The following is a 13,120-nucleotide window of genomic DNA, read 5'->3' on the forward strand; positions in this document are numbered from 1 at the left end:
GTGTTTAAGTGCGTTTTATGGAAAGTGTCAGTGTTTTCTGTTCTGCCCGTGTGTGTATGTGTGTGTGTGTGTGTGTGTATTTTGGGAGTGTGCCAACCGGATCGAGTTCCTCCAGACCCACTTTGGCGTCACACACTCCCCCAGCCAATCAGAAGTGGGTTTTCCTGTGCGGCGTGCTGCTGAGCCTTATAAACCGCGTCCACAGACTCCGCCGTTCAAACACACTCACGCGCTCTGGGAATGTACTTGGAGACCAAAAAGGAGCATTTCGACCTTTTCATGCTGTAGAGTTGAGAGACCAAACTTCACTTTGCACCGTCAGGCTCGTTTTGGTGCCGTTTAAAGCGCGGACTTGTTTGCAGAGGCCGTTTTGCGACGGAGAAGACTGTGCGTAAATCTCTCCAAACCGAGTTTTACGCGCCGGTGCAGAGAGAGCGCGCGCGCGAGAGAGAGAGAGGTACAGAGGCAGAGAGAAAGAGAGACAGTCAGCTGTGCACTTCATCCAAAGAGACTTTACTCCAACTCATCCTGGCAAGTTAGACTCACTTTCGCAGACGTTTTCCTCGCCTGAGAACGCACTTTTTCATCCTTCGATTCACGTGTAATTTTGGTTGAGAAACGGTCTGCGTATGAATCTCCTCGACCCATACCTGAAGATGACGGAGGAACAGGACAAGTGTCTCTCTGACGCCCCGAGCCCTAGCATGTCCGAGGACTCCGCGGGCTCCCCGTGCCCGTCCGGGTCAGGCTCCGACACCGAAAACACCCGGCCGTCCGAGAACGGAATCCTGAGGGCGGACGGAACCCTGATCGACTTCAAGAAAGACGAGGACGATAAGTTTCCCGTTTGTATCCGGGATGCTGTGTCCGCGGTGCTCAAGGGCTACGACTGGACTCTGGTGCCCATGCCGGTACGCGTGAACGGATCTACGAAGAACAAGCCTCACGTCAAGAGACCAATGAACGCCTTCATGGTCTGGGCGCAGGCTGCGCGCAGGAAGCTGGCGGATCAGCACCCGCACCTGCACAACGCTGAGCTCAGCAAAACTCTGGGGAAACTCTGGAGGTAAGTGTGAAAAATCGGTTTCTACTCCTGTGTAAATGCGCTTTTACGCACGTGTTTTTTCTTTTCTAAAACACTGCGTCCACAGCAATACATCAAGACTTTATGACTCACTCTAATCTTGTATTTTAATAATGTTTTAACATGTTATGTCACATCATAGTTGTTAATTGCGTCAATTTTTGCACAGACTACTTAACGAGGTGGAGAAGCGGCCGTTCGTGGAGGAGGCTGAGCGCCTGCGGGTGCAGCACAAGAAGGATCACCCGGACTACAAGTACCAGCCCAGACGCAGAAAGTCTGTGAAGAACGGACAGAACGATCCAGAGGACGGCAGCGAGCAGACACACATCTCCCCAAACGCCATCTTCAAGGCTCTGCAGCAGGCGGACTCTCCCGCCTCCAGTATTGGAGACGTGCACTCACCGGGTGAGCACTCAGGTAAAAAAAAAAAAAAATTACACCTGACTTGTGACATTTCTGTGGATTTGTCATGAAAAAATACAATGATAACATTATGTTTTGACATTTCCAGGCTCCCAAGGACCCCCTACACCCCCGACCACCCCAAAGACTGATATCAGCTCAGGCAAGGTTGACCTAAAGCGTGAAGGTGGTCTTCGCTCCCTGCCCGATGGACCCGGCGGTCGCCAGCTCAACATCGACTTCCGTGACGTGGACATTGGCGAACTCAGCAGCGACGTCATCTCCCACATCGAGACCTTTGACGTCAACGAGTTCGACCAGTACCTGCCACCAAACGGGCACCCAGGCGTGCCGGGCAACACCACGCCCGTCAGCTACACTGGCACTTACAGCATAACCAGTGGTCCCCCGCTCAGCCCACAGACGGGGGCTGCCACAGCCTGGATGACCAAGAGCCAGACCCAGCAGGGACAGCAGCAGCAGCAGCAGCAGCAGCACACCCTGACCACCCTGGGCGGCAGCAGCAGTAACAGCAGCTCAGACGCAGCTCAGCACAGGACACAGATCAAGACGGAGCAGCTGAGTCCCAGCCACTACAGCGAGCAGCAGGGGTCCCCCCAGCACATCTCCTACAGCCCCTTCAACCTGCAGCACTACACCTCCCCCGCCTCCTACACGGCCCTCTCCAGGGCGCAGCAGCAGCAGCAGCAGCAGCAGCAGCAACAGCAGTACGACTTCTCCGACCACCAGGGGGGCGGAGGCAACACCACCACCCCTGCCTCCTCCTACTACAGTCACGCAGGGGCGGGGCAAGGCTCGGGGCTGTACTCGACTTTCAGCTACATGAGCAGCCCCAGTCAGAGGCCCATGTACACGCCCATAGCCGACAACTCGGGAGTGCCCTCCATCCCCCAGAGCAGCCCACAGCACTGGGAGCAGGCTCCGGTTTACACCCAGCTCACCAGACCCTGAGCCATCAAACTTCACACACACACACACACACACACACACACACACACACACTGACAGACACAACATGTACAGACACACACACACACACACTCCCTTAAATCAGACACTTGAATTGACAGCAGAGGAAGAGGAGGAGAGCTGGACTTTGTGATTGGCTCACGCCGTGCCTTGCTATTGTATCATGACAGAAATTATAAATTTATAAAAAATTATATCTATTTTTAGAGAGAAGAAAAAGACTTAAGAGAATCCTCTGTGAGGACTTATGGCTGTTGATATTTCAGTAGGTACTGCATATTTTTATGTCCATTGTTTATGTTTTTCTTTAGACCCAGAGAGCAAAAATATCATGGAACCACATCTGGTACATTTTCACATCCATTTGGCCCATGGTGATGTCAAAAAACTCATTAGGTACAAGTGACTGACCCGGTAATCTATTTCAGTGACCCACATCTGGTATGCACAGCATGGATACCAGAGTTCAGGTTTGGCCGACATGTAGCCCACATGTTGGATACCTGATTGGACACTGAATGAACCAAATCCCTGTAAGTAACTAGTCTCATTGGATGCACTTACCCTGATATATCAACAGGGACATTTGGGAGACAATACTCCACGAATTCTGGGTCTCTAGACCCCCTAATTGATTCCTAGTGACATATTTGCTTTTTCCAATGTAACAGGTGGACAACATCTGGGTCTTGACCAGGGGCCACAGCTTTAGGATGTGGCCCACATGCTGGATTCCCGGATTCCATACTTGGGCCACCAAAGCATCTAGTTATTGCTACATATAATGTGACCAAGTGTGTAATGTGACCAAGTGTGGACCATGTTAGCTCAGAGTCTACTACTCAAGTCGGAGTTAGTAATGTTGGATGCTTGGCAAAAGTGGGCCACATCTGTATCCAATCTGGGTTTGCTGATGGTCTGTAATCCATTGGGGGTTGGTTTGGGGTGGTTGGGAGCAGGGAAGGGGGGAGGGGGGTAATTATTCTGTACTCGTGGATATAACAACACCAAGAGCTTTGATAGTATTTTAACCAGTTGTGCGTCTTTTCTGTGCCAACTTTCCGGTTTGTTTGACCACAGAACTGATGATGCTTTGGCGTTTCTTCTTCTTCGTGTCCAAACGTGTGTCATGACTTTGTACAACCAGCAGGTGACACAGCAGAACCCCTGCAGAGACAGAGACACTGCAGCCCCTTCCCTCAAACCCTCTGTGCCTTGGATTTTTTAACATTTTCTGCAACTTTGTTCTAACTGGCCACAGCTGAGATTACACTTACCGTCTAACAGCGTGTGTTTGACGGCTACAGGAAGTCACCTTTGACCTCTGCAGGCTCCCACCATGCTGTATTCACCCTCTTGCCTCCCCCTCCGCCCTAACTGTCCCACAGATTCCCATTTTGAAACTTTAATTATTTATTAGCCTTAATTTTATTTCAAAAAGTGATTATTTTACATTCTAGTCATTTTTTGTGTCCTCTCTAGACTTCACATAATTTTCCTTTTATTTCTTAAATGTTGGATTTTACACCCAGGGGGTATTTAGAAAAAAAAAAAGGTACACGCTGTAATCAACATCTTTTTTTGTTTATTTATCTTAATGAAATGTCTATTTTATGTATGTATTTGTGTTTTTCTGAGGATTATCTTAAAAAATGTGTACAATTTATCTTTTGCTATTTGTGAATTTCCTTTTGACTTTCAACTTTTGAAAACTGGAAGAGACATCCGAGTTATGACTTTATCTGTTGAATTTAGATTCTTTTTTATTTCTTTCTCCAAATATCCAAGAACTGAACGGATGATTCCATTATTTCCTTGTGTATTTCCTTCTTCTTTTCGCCATGTATTTGTACTGTCTTCAAAGAATATTTTGTATATGTATTTGCAATAAAAAAGAGAAAATGATATTTAAAAAACTCTGACCTGGATCTGTTGTTTACACCTGCAGTCAGCCCAGGCAGTGAAAGGGTTAACAGACCAGCGACAACAAGCTGGACCAGTGTTTGTTTTCCCAGAAGCCTTATGAGTTTTCTCTCTTCCTCCCTCCTCTCCACCTATCAGTTGGCAGCAGCAGGGAGCAGTGAGGCACTCTGGGAAGGAGGAGAGGGGTGGTTTAGAGATGAAGAATATTAAGAATAATAATATATTTCTATATTTTCTAAGAGAAAAAAAGGAACAAAATGTCAGGATTGAGATGAAAATTCCCTAGAAGTTCTGTATGTAACGAGTTGAACCAATGTGGTTTTTAAATTTATTTAATAAAAAATAAAAATAATAAGATAAATAAAATGACAAGTAAATACAGTTCCACGCCACCATTCACACTTCACACCAACTGGATATTAAATTTAGAGTGAATCATTAACCTTATCCCACATTTTTGGACTGACAAAAACCTGTGTTTATACGGTTGGTCGCCTTGCAATTATCTGAATATTTTTTTCTGTGCAAATATACTAGTAGTAGTATATTTAGTACTGGTAAGTACGGAGACTAAGACACTTAGATCAGACCAGAGTTAATAATTATAATAATAAATCAACCACAGAACTGTTCTGGAATATATTTACATTCCATTGTATATATTTATGTCTAAGTTAGTGCAGAAATATAAACCTAAACTCTTGCAAACAGTAACTTCACTGCTGTTCCAACACCAAAGTTCTCTGAGACCAACTTTTTCAAACTTGAACATTGGTGTGTGCTTCAGTCTTGGCCCACTTCTTTACATTAGCTCCAGACTCTGCTGTTTCCAGTTTCCACTCTTTCTGCTGAGCTCAGCTGAGCAGCTTCTGCTCCATATGTAAATCCAGAGTCTCTTTCTCTGCACAGACACACATGTTAATTAAGTGAAAATGACAAGTTAAGAGCAACAAGCGCCGCGTTCCTGAAACGTGTGAGTGAAAACCTTGAAATCACTCCTGACTGCAGCAGAAAGACCTTGACGCTTCCACCAAAGATCCTCAGACCTTAGACCCTGGTCCAGGAGACTGCAGTGGAGCATGGGGTCAGACAGACAGACAGACAGATAATCATTCAGACAGACAGACAGACAGCTGTTTGACATTCAGGAAGCCCAGTGTAAGGAGAACCTTGTGACGACCTCAGCCTCCCAGTTATGGAAGTGTGGACTTGTTCCTGCCGTCGCTGCAGGCTGATTGACGGTGTCGCAACCGCAGTGATCACAACTCATTAACCGCTAAGAAGCCCACATGCACTTCTTCGGGTTTTTGATTCGTTTGTAAAAATATATTTAAAACTTGTAGTTTAGACTGAGTACAAGGTGCTGAAAGTGACAAAAAAATAAATAAAAAAAACAGGCAGAAAACAAAGTCTCTGCCTGACTGTCGCCAGGTTCTGGAGGCTGGCACCTGACAAAGGTCACGGAAGGGAAAGAGTGAGTGATGTCACACTGCCCAGGGACAAACAGATCTTTCCTATGATGTGGCTAATGATGATGATGATGATGATGATGATGATGAGTTCAGTGACAAAATGCAGTTTTTCTTTGCAGACGAGGCAGCTGAAACACAGTCTGTTTATGTGAGGGTGAAGAGCTGGCTGTTTAGAAAACAGTCAACAACTACAGTGTTACACTGTTGATGGTGTGACATCTTCAAGCACAAATACTCAAGGTCAACTCAAGTCCTGGTATCTGTGTCTCTGATGACTGTTTTTTGTGGGGGGGCATTAACAGTTTCCTTGGTTGACAACAGCAATAATGAATGGATATTTAGGGATAAGCTTCAAAAACCAAAATATGTTTCTGTTAAAGTCTTGGCTTTAACGTTTTAGCTACAATACAATTGAATTGCTACAATTGCTACAGCTGAGTTGGACTTGGAATCCTTTTGCATCAGGGGACACATTTGGTTCTGTTTGCAGAGTCTAGTCGAGGGGTCATCAACCACTGGGCTGGGGACCAGTACTGGACCATGGATCATTTCATACTAGGCTGCATAGAAAGAATAAAGAGTTAGTTAGTCTGGTATTTTATTTTAAAAACAAACGTCCTCTTTTAGTAACATATGTAATAAATGATATATGATGTGTTTTATTGTGTTTTGATATCTGTGACTTGAATCAAACCAGTTTGTGGTACAGAAAATGTCAGGGGAAACTGGTTTGATGTCAAAACCTGCAGAAACGAGATTCACCCGGAAAAATGATCAATCACAGAGTTGACAGCTACAACAAGTGAGAGAGGCGACTGTGGTCATGTGACACGGTTGACCTGTGGGAACACAAAGAGGTTCTGTCAGTGGCTCAGAACACAATAACTAAGACTGGTTTAATGACAAACATACAAACTAAATATGTTTCACTCCACTTGTCCGTCTTTGACCAACCATTTAAGAGCCAACAAATGAAATGCATCATTATAATTGCTGTTTTTATATGTAATACTAACTACAATGAGTCCGTTCGGGGCTGTGGTCCTGCCCAGACCCTCCCGTTTCACCATGAGACAGAGATGTTAGCCAGGAGTTTTTGACAGAACAATGGTTCCCTTCAAATTATTATCTCACAATTGATCCGCTCCCAAAACATTGAACAGGAAATGTTAAAAACAAATACAATTATTTCTGTTTTCTGAATACATCAGGAATTATGATCTTGTTCAGGAAATTTTGTATTCCAGTAACCGGACAAGACGGCAAGCCCGGCCCAGAACCCTCGTGCTCTGCGCCAGAACCCCGTGGAGCTAAGCGACAACACTCGTGACCGCTGTTTGTCCCATGGTGGATGTTTTCTGGGGACACTGATCACAGGCGACAATGCAGGTCAGCTGGATCTGGACCAGGACTAATCATACAGGCATGTGTCTGTGACGTCAGAGGCCCTGAGTGACGGTGCTGGTACTGATTACCATCTGATACCCTTCCAGACAGCCAGTCCAGTTAGGGGTTCGATACGGTTGACAATTAAGGAGCGCGCCATTGTTGGAGCAGAGGGAGGTTTGACAGCAGCTGCAGGGAGAAAGCAGAGCAGGGAGAGTCCAGGGGGAGGATGTTTATCTCATCAGCCTCTGAGCTCACTGTTCGATGTGGTAACATGATGTGGTGAGAGTAGGGTGGAGCAACAAGCTCAGCAACTCTGATTTAAATGTCTCCATTACCCGAAAACCTACAATTCACGGAGAGTTCAGCGGTCCGTGTTCCCCACAGTCGGAGCCGGGGGGTTCTGACTGAAAAATGACAAAAGGAATAGTTTTTATTTGGACCGGCCCTTTTTAATGAGGTGAAAATGTCACAAACTCTTATTTTAATTCCTCCTAATGCTTTCATGAACTTATTGTGAAATAATAAAACAAAAGTCTGAACAACAGAGGTAGAAATAAGTAAAAGCTGAGGTCAAAACGTTGCCCTGCACTTTTAGACAGTGGCTGTTTATCATCAGAGCTCAGACAAAATTTTACTTTAAAATTTCTACTAAGGCAAAATGAAGAAAAACTGAGGTTAGAACATGTTGTTCAACCTTAACAGGAAAACACAGCAAAAGTACTGGACTCCAAATGCCAAACTTATAACATTTGAATACTTCAAAATAAAAATCCAAAAACTGAGAGATAAAAGACAGTTTCACCAAAAACACAGATAACGGAGCTACATGCTACACTCTGGACACCAATCCCCCCAAAGACCCCAATAAAAGTAGCCTAAAGAGATGGATAGCTGGACGCTAGCCAAGAAAGATACAAGTCAAATGGCTTCATTGTAAGTGTTAATTAAGTGTGAATATTAATAGTTTAAAGTAAAATAAGCTAAAAGTAAAATCTTAGTAAAAGCTGATACCTAGTAGTCACAATATTTGATATAAATACCCAGAATATGACCCCAAATGCCCCATATTTACCCGTGGCAGAACGTGAGAAACACAGCTAACGTAGCCTCATAAAGTCAGCTGCACTTTTATTCTTGCCTTGCGGCAAACAAACCAAAAATGACGCCGATGAACACATTGTTTTTAGTTTTTTTTATTTTTATTATTAATGAGTGGTTCCTTTCAGAGTGAGCCCTGTATTTACGTCTTCATTTTCATCCTGTTGCTGCAGAAAACCAATTAAAGCCATTGTTTCATTATGAGCTGGACGCACGACAACAAATGGTAGAAAATGAAATGCTCGGCCCTTTAAAAAGCCATTAAATTTTCCCTCATGCTTCCCAACAATTTTCCCACAGATTTTCACCTATTTACTGTTTACGCTGGTGGAGATGTGTGTGTTTCCTGCCTCCATCTGTGTGTTTTTCTCCGTCTGCTCGTCTCCGTCAGCGGCTCCAGCTCTTTAAACCTCTTCAGTCTTTGTGATGTGTTTTGCATTTGAAAAGACCGACCTTGGCATCAGTGTGGGGGAAGAAACTCGGGGTGGGATTGGTGCAGAATATTAATTCTTATGTCTTTCTTTGCCCCTCGACACCCCCCACTCCCCTCCTGGGAAACCTGCCATCGTTCATCTGCCTGACAGTTTCAACAGTGCTGCACATCACAGACACAGTCGTCACTGCAGGACACAGCTGTCTCAATGCTAGCTTTATCTCACCTAATAAACACGTTACGTTGTCCAGAGATATTTCTGCTTTCATTTCTGAGCCTATTTTTATTAAATGTATAGTAAGTGTTCGATGAATCTTCAATGAAGTATTGAAGTATTCTTGTTAACTGTCGCTCTTGTCACGTTTTGCGACCGCTAAAATTACATCTAGCTGAGAATTTAAATGCCCCTCCATGAAAATGTCAAGGGCAATTTAAGACATTTTAGGCTAATTTTGCCCCCGACTCCCCCTGTTGTCTGACCCTGTCGTGGACACAAAGGACAAACACAAAAGCTAAAAAACGTGGACACAAAGGACAAACACAAAAGCACATAAATTGAATGCACACCTAAACGTCTTTTAACTACATATTTTATGCCCGGTGCACGGTCTCCTTAGTTTCTTTCCTTTTGGGACTCGATCCTCGTCTCTCTCAGCATGTGTGTGTGTGTGTACATGTGTGTGTGAGGGTGTGTGGCCGCTGACCTCTCTTTACAAACCCTCTGGCTCTCTGAAAAAGTCTCTTCTGGTCACAACGGAAACTGTACATCAACGTGGAAAAGGCGGTCTAGAAGTTTTTACTGCACTTTAACACAGTTGGGAGGCTGAAGCCGTGGCTCCTCGCTCTCCCATGGTAACAGGCAGCGAGGAATCATGGACTCACTCAGGTAGAAAACCTGCAGCTAATCCAGGGAATCAGATCAAGCCCCAAATCCTTATCTGTATTTTGAAGTCTTCAAAGTCACTGACTTCTGCTGGCAGGTCTGGCTGCTCAGCACCTGTTGGACCCACTGGAGGAAGTCGTCAGTAAAAAAATGATAGTGACATCATCTACTTTCTGAATCACAATCAGCATTTAAAATAGACCGCCATTAATCTGTCACTCAAGCAGTACTCTGAACTCTGAACTTTAGCACGTGTATTAAACTACGCCTTCTACACTGCACAACTCCGACTCAGGCCTTTTTTTTTTACAAAGCTGGGCGTGCTTCTTATTTATGCTGTATTTGGCTCGACATTTCCTGTGATAAAATAATCTTTAATTTCCCAACGAGACATGTGCATGACAACAGTCCATTCCAGTTTTCAACCTGGACCGGACTCAGCTCTAATCCCACTCTGACTTGTTTGAGATCACTAAAAAAAAAATCAACGACAAAGTATCAGAAGACAGCGATGACAAGAGATTGACGCAGTCGTAGAATTAAATGGAATTTTCATATTGAACTGGACCAGAACCAGTTGGCCCGGAGGTGCTGCCTTCACTGACTGATTACAGGGCTGACTTCACTGGACAGACATCAGCCTCATCTTTTTCTTTAATTTATCTTCTTCACTCACTTTAGAAATCAGTCCTGGATTCAAACAGGTGACCTTCCCTGACCACAGACATCCACATTCCAACTGGTCAGCAGATTTTATGGAGGTCCTGTATGTCCCACTGGTGGACGGGGGTTAGTGTTGTGTTGTGTTGAGCTTCTACAGGGTCTTGAAAGGTGAGCTGTGGTACTGCAGCTGCCCAACTCTCCTCAGGAGAATAGAGCTGTGGTACTGCAGCTGCCCAACTCCCCTCAGGGAACGGAGAATAAATACAAGCACAATCGGAGGTTTTTATTGTTGACTAATCTGTTTAATTGTCAGAGTGATGTTTAAAAATCACAGCCTGCTCATCCATCGCTCCTCTACACCCTTCTCCGTCTGACCTTCATCTCCAGCTCTCTCCTTAATTCTTTGTCTTACTCCCCCTGATAATTTCACTTGTCGAATTACAGCTCCTCAAAACACCCACGCACCTCACACACACACACACACACGCATCCATACAATGTGCAAGCCATTCTTTTTGCCAGAAACAAACACTTACACACACACACACACACACACACACGTCCACAGCCACCACATGAAACAGCCTCAGTGCAGTAATAGATATGCAGAGCTGTGCACGATGACACTGCATATCCATCACTGCGGCTTATCTCCCGGCCGAGGTGGGAGGTTGAACACGACGCGGCCAGATGTCGAGGAGGCCCGTGCAGGAGCTGTACTCCCTCATGAAGGGAGGGAGGAGAGCGGCAGCTGCAGAGATTGAACACACGTTTATGGCCCAAAGTAAACCGGAGAACTGAACTGATTTATTCCGAAACAATGTTTTTTTATAGAATTAAAATGATCGTTAACGCTGTCATCTCGGGATAAAAACGAGATAGTGTTGCTTTAAAAAACTGATCCATTTCCACAGCGACTCTGCAGTCAGCGTTACACCAACACAGCCAAATGGAAGACGGAGCCCAGGTTGGGACATAATCCGACTCTGGAAGCTACACAACGGTGTCAGTGTCTATATGTGTGTACCTGGCTTTTTACCTTAATATATAGTTTGGCCAATGACGGCAGATTTCACGGTTTGTGTTTATGAATATAATTGGATAAAGCAGATCAGAACAGTGGTTTATGCAGGAGCGTCCAACTCAGCCCACACTGCCGTCTTTATGCACAGCCAGGGGAAACCGTGATCCAAATCCAGGTCTGCACTTAAACGCACAAATGTGAGTTTGTGGAGAAGTAAAGACAGAAGAAAAACCTAATTTCCCAAAGTGCTGAAGCCTTCGTTGGTGCAAATTGATATCGCAAATACACCGCTAAACTGCAGCGTGGCATCGAGGGGGAAGGAAGGAATCAGGAAAGACAGCCTCGCTTCTAAGACACGTAAATATCCAACTGTGTTTCGGGGAAGACTTAGACAGACTATATGATATGTCAATCCAGCTGAAGACCCCTGAATGAATCTCACTCTGATGAGGTCGGCCCTTCGACCAGTATCATGAATTTGTTTGTGCTTCTACTGTGGTGCGATCAATCTCTCATTAGAGTTCTAGCTTTTGACATTGGGAGTTTTTTTTAATGTTTTTTTGCCTTTTTTTTTTAGTGCAGACCCCTAAACCCAGTTCTACTAAGTTCAACCCTTGACTCTTTTTTGGTAAGCAATACAATCTCTTATTTTGTTTCTCTCTCATCAATCTTTATCACACCCCTGCCACTGAACGCAGCTTATCTCTTATCACAAAGTCAGGATTTACAGCAGATAGCTGTAACACACACACACACACACACACACACACTGGTAACTGTGAGTGTCTAAACACATGTTAAAGAGGCTTGTAATACTGGGAACCAGGCCAGGTCATCTGTGCAAAACATTCTTGGATGCAGATAATATAAATAAAAGCTGTTGCCAAGTTTGACATCAAGGCTGACTATTGCAGACAATTGATTCTGGAGATTCTTGGCCCGGGTCGCATCGATGTGGAGACAGAGAGAAAGAGAGAAATAAAAAAAGAGAGACAGGGAGAGGGAGACAGGGAGAGTGAGAAAAGGCAATCATTTCAGCGTCATTCACGTTCAATGGAGTATACTTTAAAATAAATCACTGGATCATCTTCAGCTGTTGTTTGACTTTGAGCGTCCGACGACGTAGATGGTTGGGTTTAATGGCTTCTGCAGGGGACGCTGTTGTTTCAAACAGTTAAGACGGGACAAGAGCACAGATGGAAAACACGTTAAATATCGCCCAGTGAGGTAAATGTGATTTTCAACTCTGCCGTTTAGGTCATGGGTTTTGCGAGAACCTTTACTCCAGATAAAATATTGCAAAAAACCTCTGTTACTCTGTCTCCCTGTCCGTACCTGGAGGCAAGGTCAACTTTTACCAACTTCTCTCGAGAAAGTTTTCCCGAGCCAACAGGAGCTAGGAACTCCCAAGAGCATTGTGGGTAAAGTATGTTGGTGGCAGGTTTGATGCCCAAGGTTTGCAGCATTGGTTCCTGATGCCTCCTCGACATCCTTTGTTTGTTTCTGCCTTTGAATGTTGTTTAAAAGTTGATTTGTCAGATTCATTTAGATCTTTAATGAATGTCATCAGTGAAACTTTTCCCATAATTCTCCTCCACATCAGACCTGGTTTGTGATGCTGTTATTTTAATCACAACATATAAAAACTGATCACATTTTTATCTGGACCTGTGTGTGTGACTATTCTTTATTTTTTTCTGCTCTGCACCGAGATTCAACAGATGCAGTAAAACGTATCATCATAACTTTCCATCAT

The 13,120-nt window shown here is 44.5% G+C and overlaps 1 protein-coding gene across 1 annotated transcript; it reads left to right on the plus strand.

Annotated features, from left to right (window-relative positions):
• Positions 1-214: 214 nt before the first annotated feature.
• On the plus strand, positions 215-4,341 carry LOC103382384 (transcription factor Sox-9-A). Its single transcript, XM_008315177.3, has 3 exons — positions 215-1,066; positions 1,254-1,504; positions 1,599-4,341. The coding sequence occupies exons 1-3, from the start codon at positions 630-632 to the stop codon at positions 2,459-2,461; spliced, it is 1,551 nt and encodes a 516-aa protein (XP_008313399.1). The 5' UTR covers positions 215-629; the 3' UTR covers positions 2,462-4,341.
• Positions 4,342-13,120: the final 8,779 nt, after the last annotated feature.

Source organism: Cynoglossus semilaevis, chromosome 8 (genome assembly GCF_000523025.1).
Source record: "Cynoglossus semilaevis isolate Cse_v1.0 chromosome 8, Cse_v1.0, whole genome shotgun sequence".
In the NCBI taxonomy this organism is placed as follows: domain Eukaryota; kingdom Metazoa; phylum Chordata; class Actinopteri; order Pleuronectiformes; family Cynoglossidae; genus Cynoglossus; species Cynoglossus semilaevis.

Coding starts and splice junctions, on each gene's coding strand:
- LOC103382384 (XM_008315177.3), top strand. CDS start 630: ATGAATCTCCTCGACCCATACCTGAAGATGACGGAGGAACAGGACAAG. Junction 1,067..1,253: donor ACTCTGGGGAAACTCTGGAG/GTAAGTGTGAAA, acceptor ATTTTTGCACAG/ACTACTTAACGAGGTGGAGA. Junction 1,505..1,598: donor CTCACCGGGTGAGCACTCAG/GTAAAAAAAAAA, acceptor TGACATTTCCAG/GCTCCCAAGGACCCCCTACA.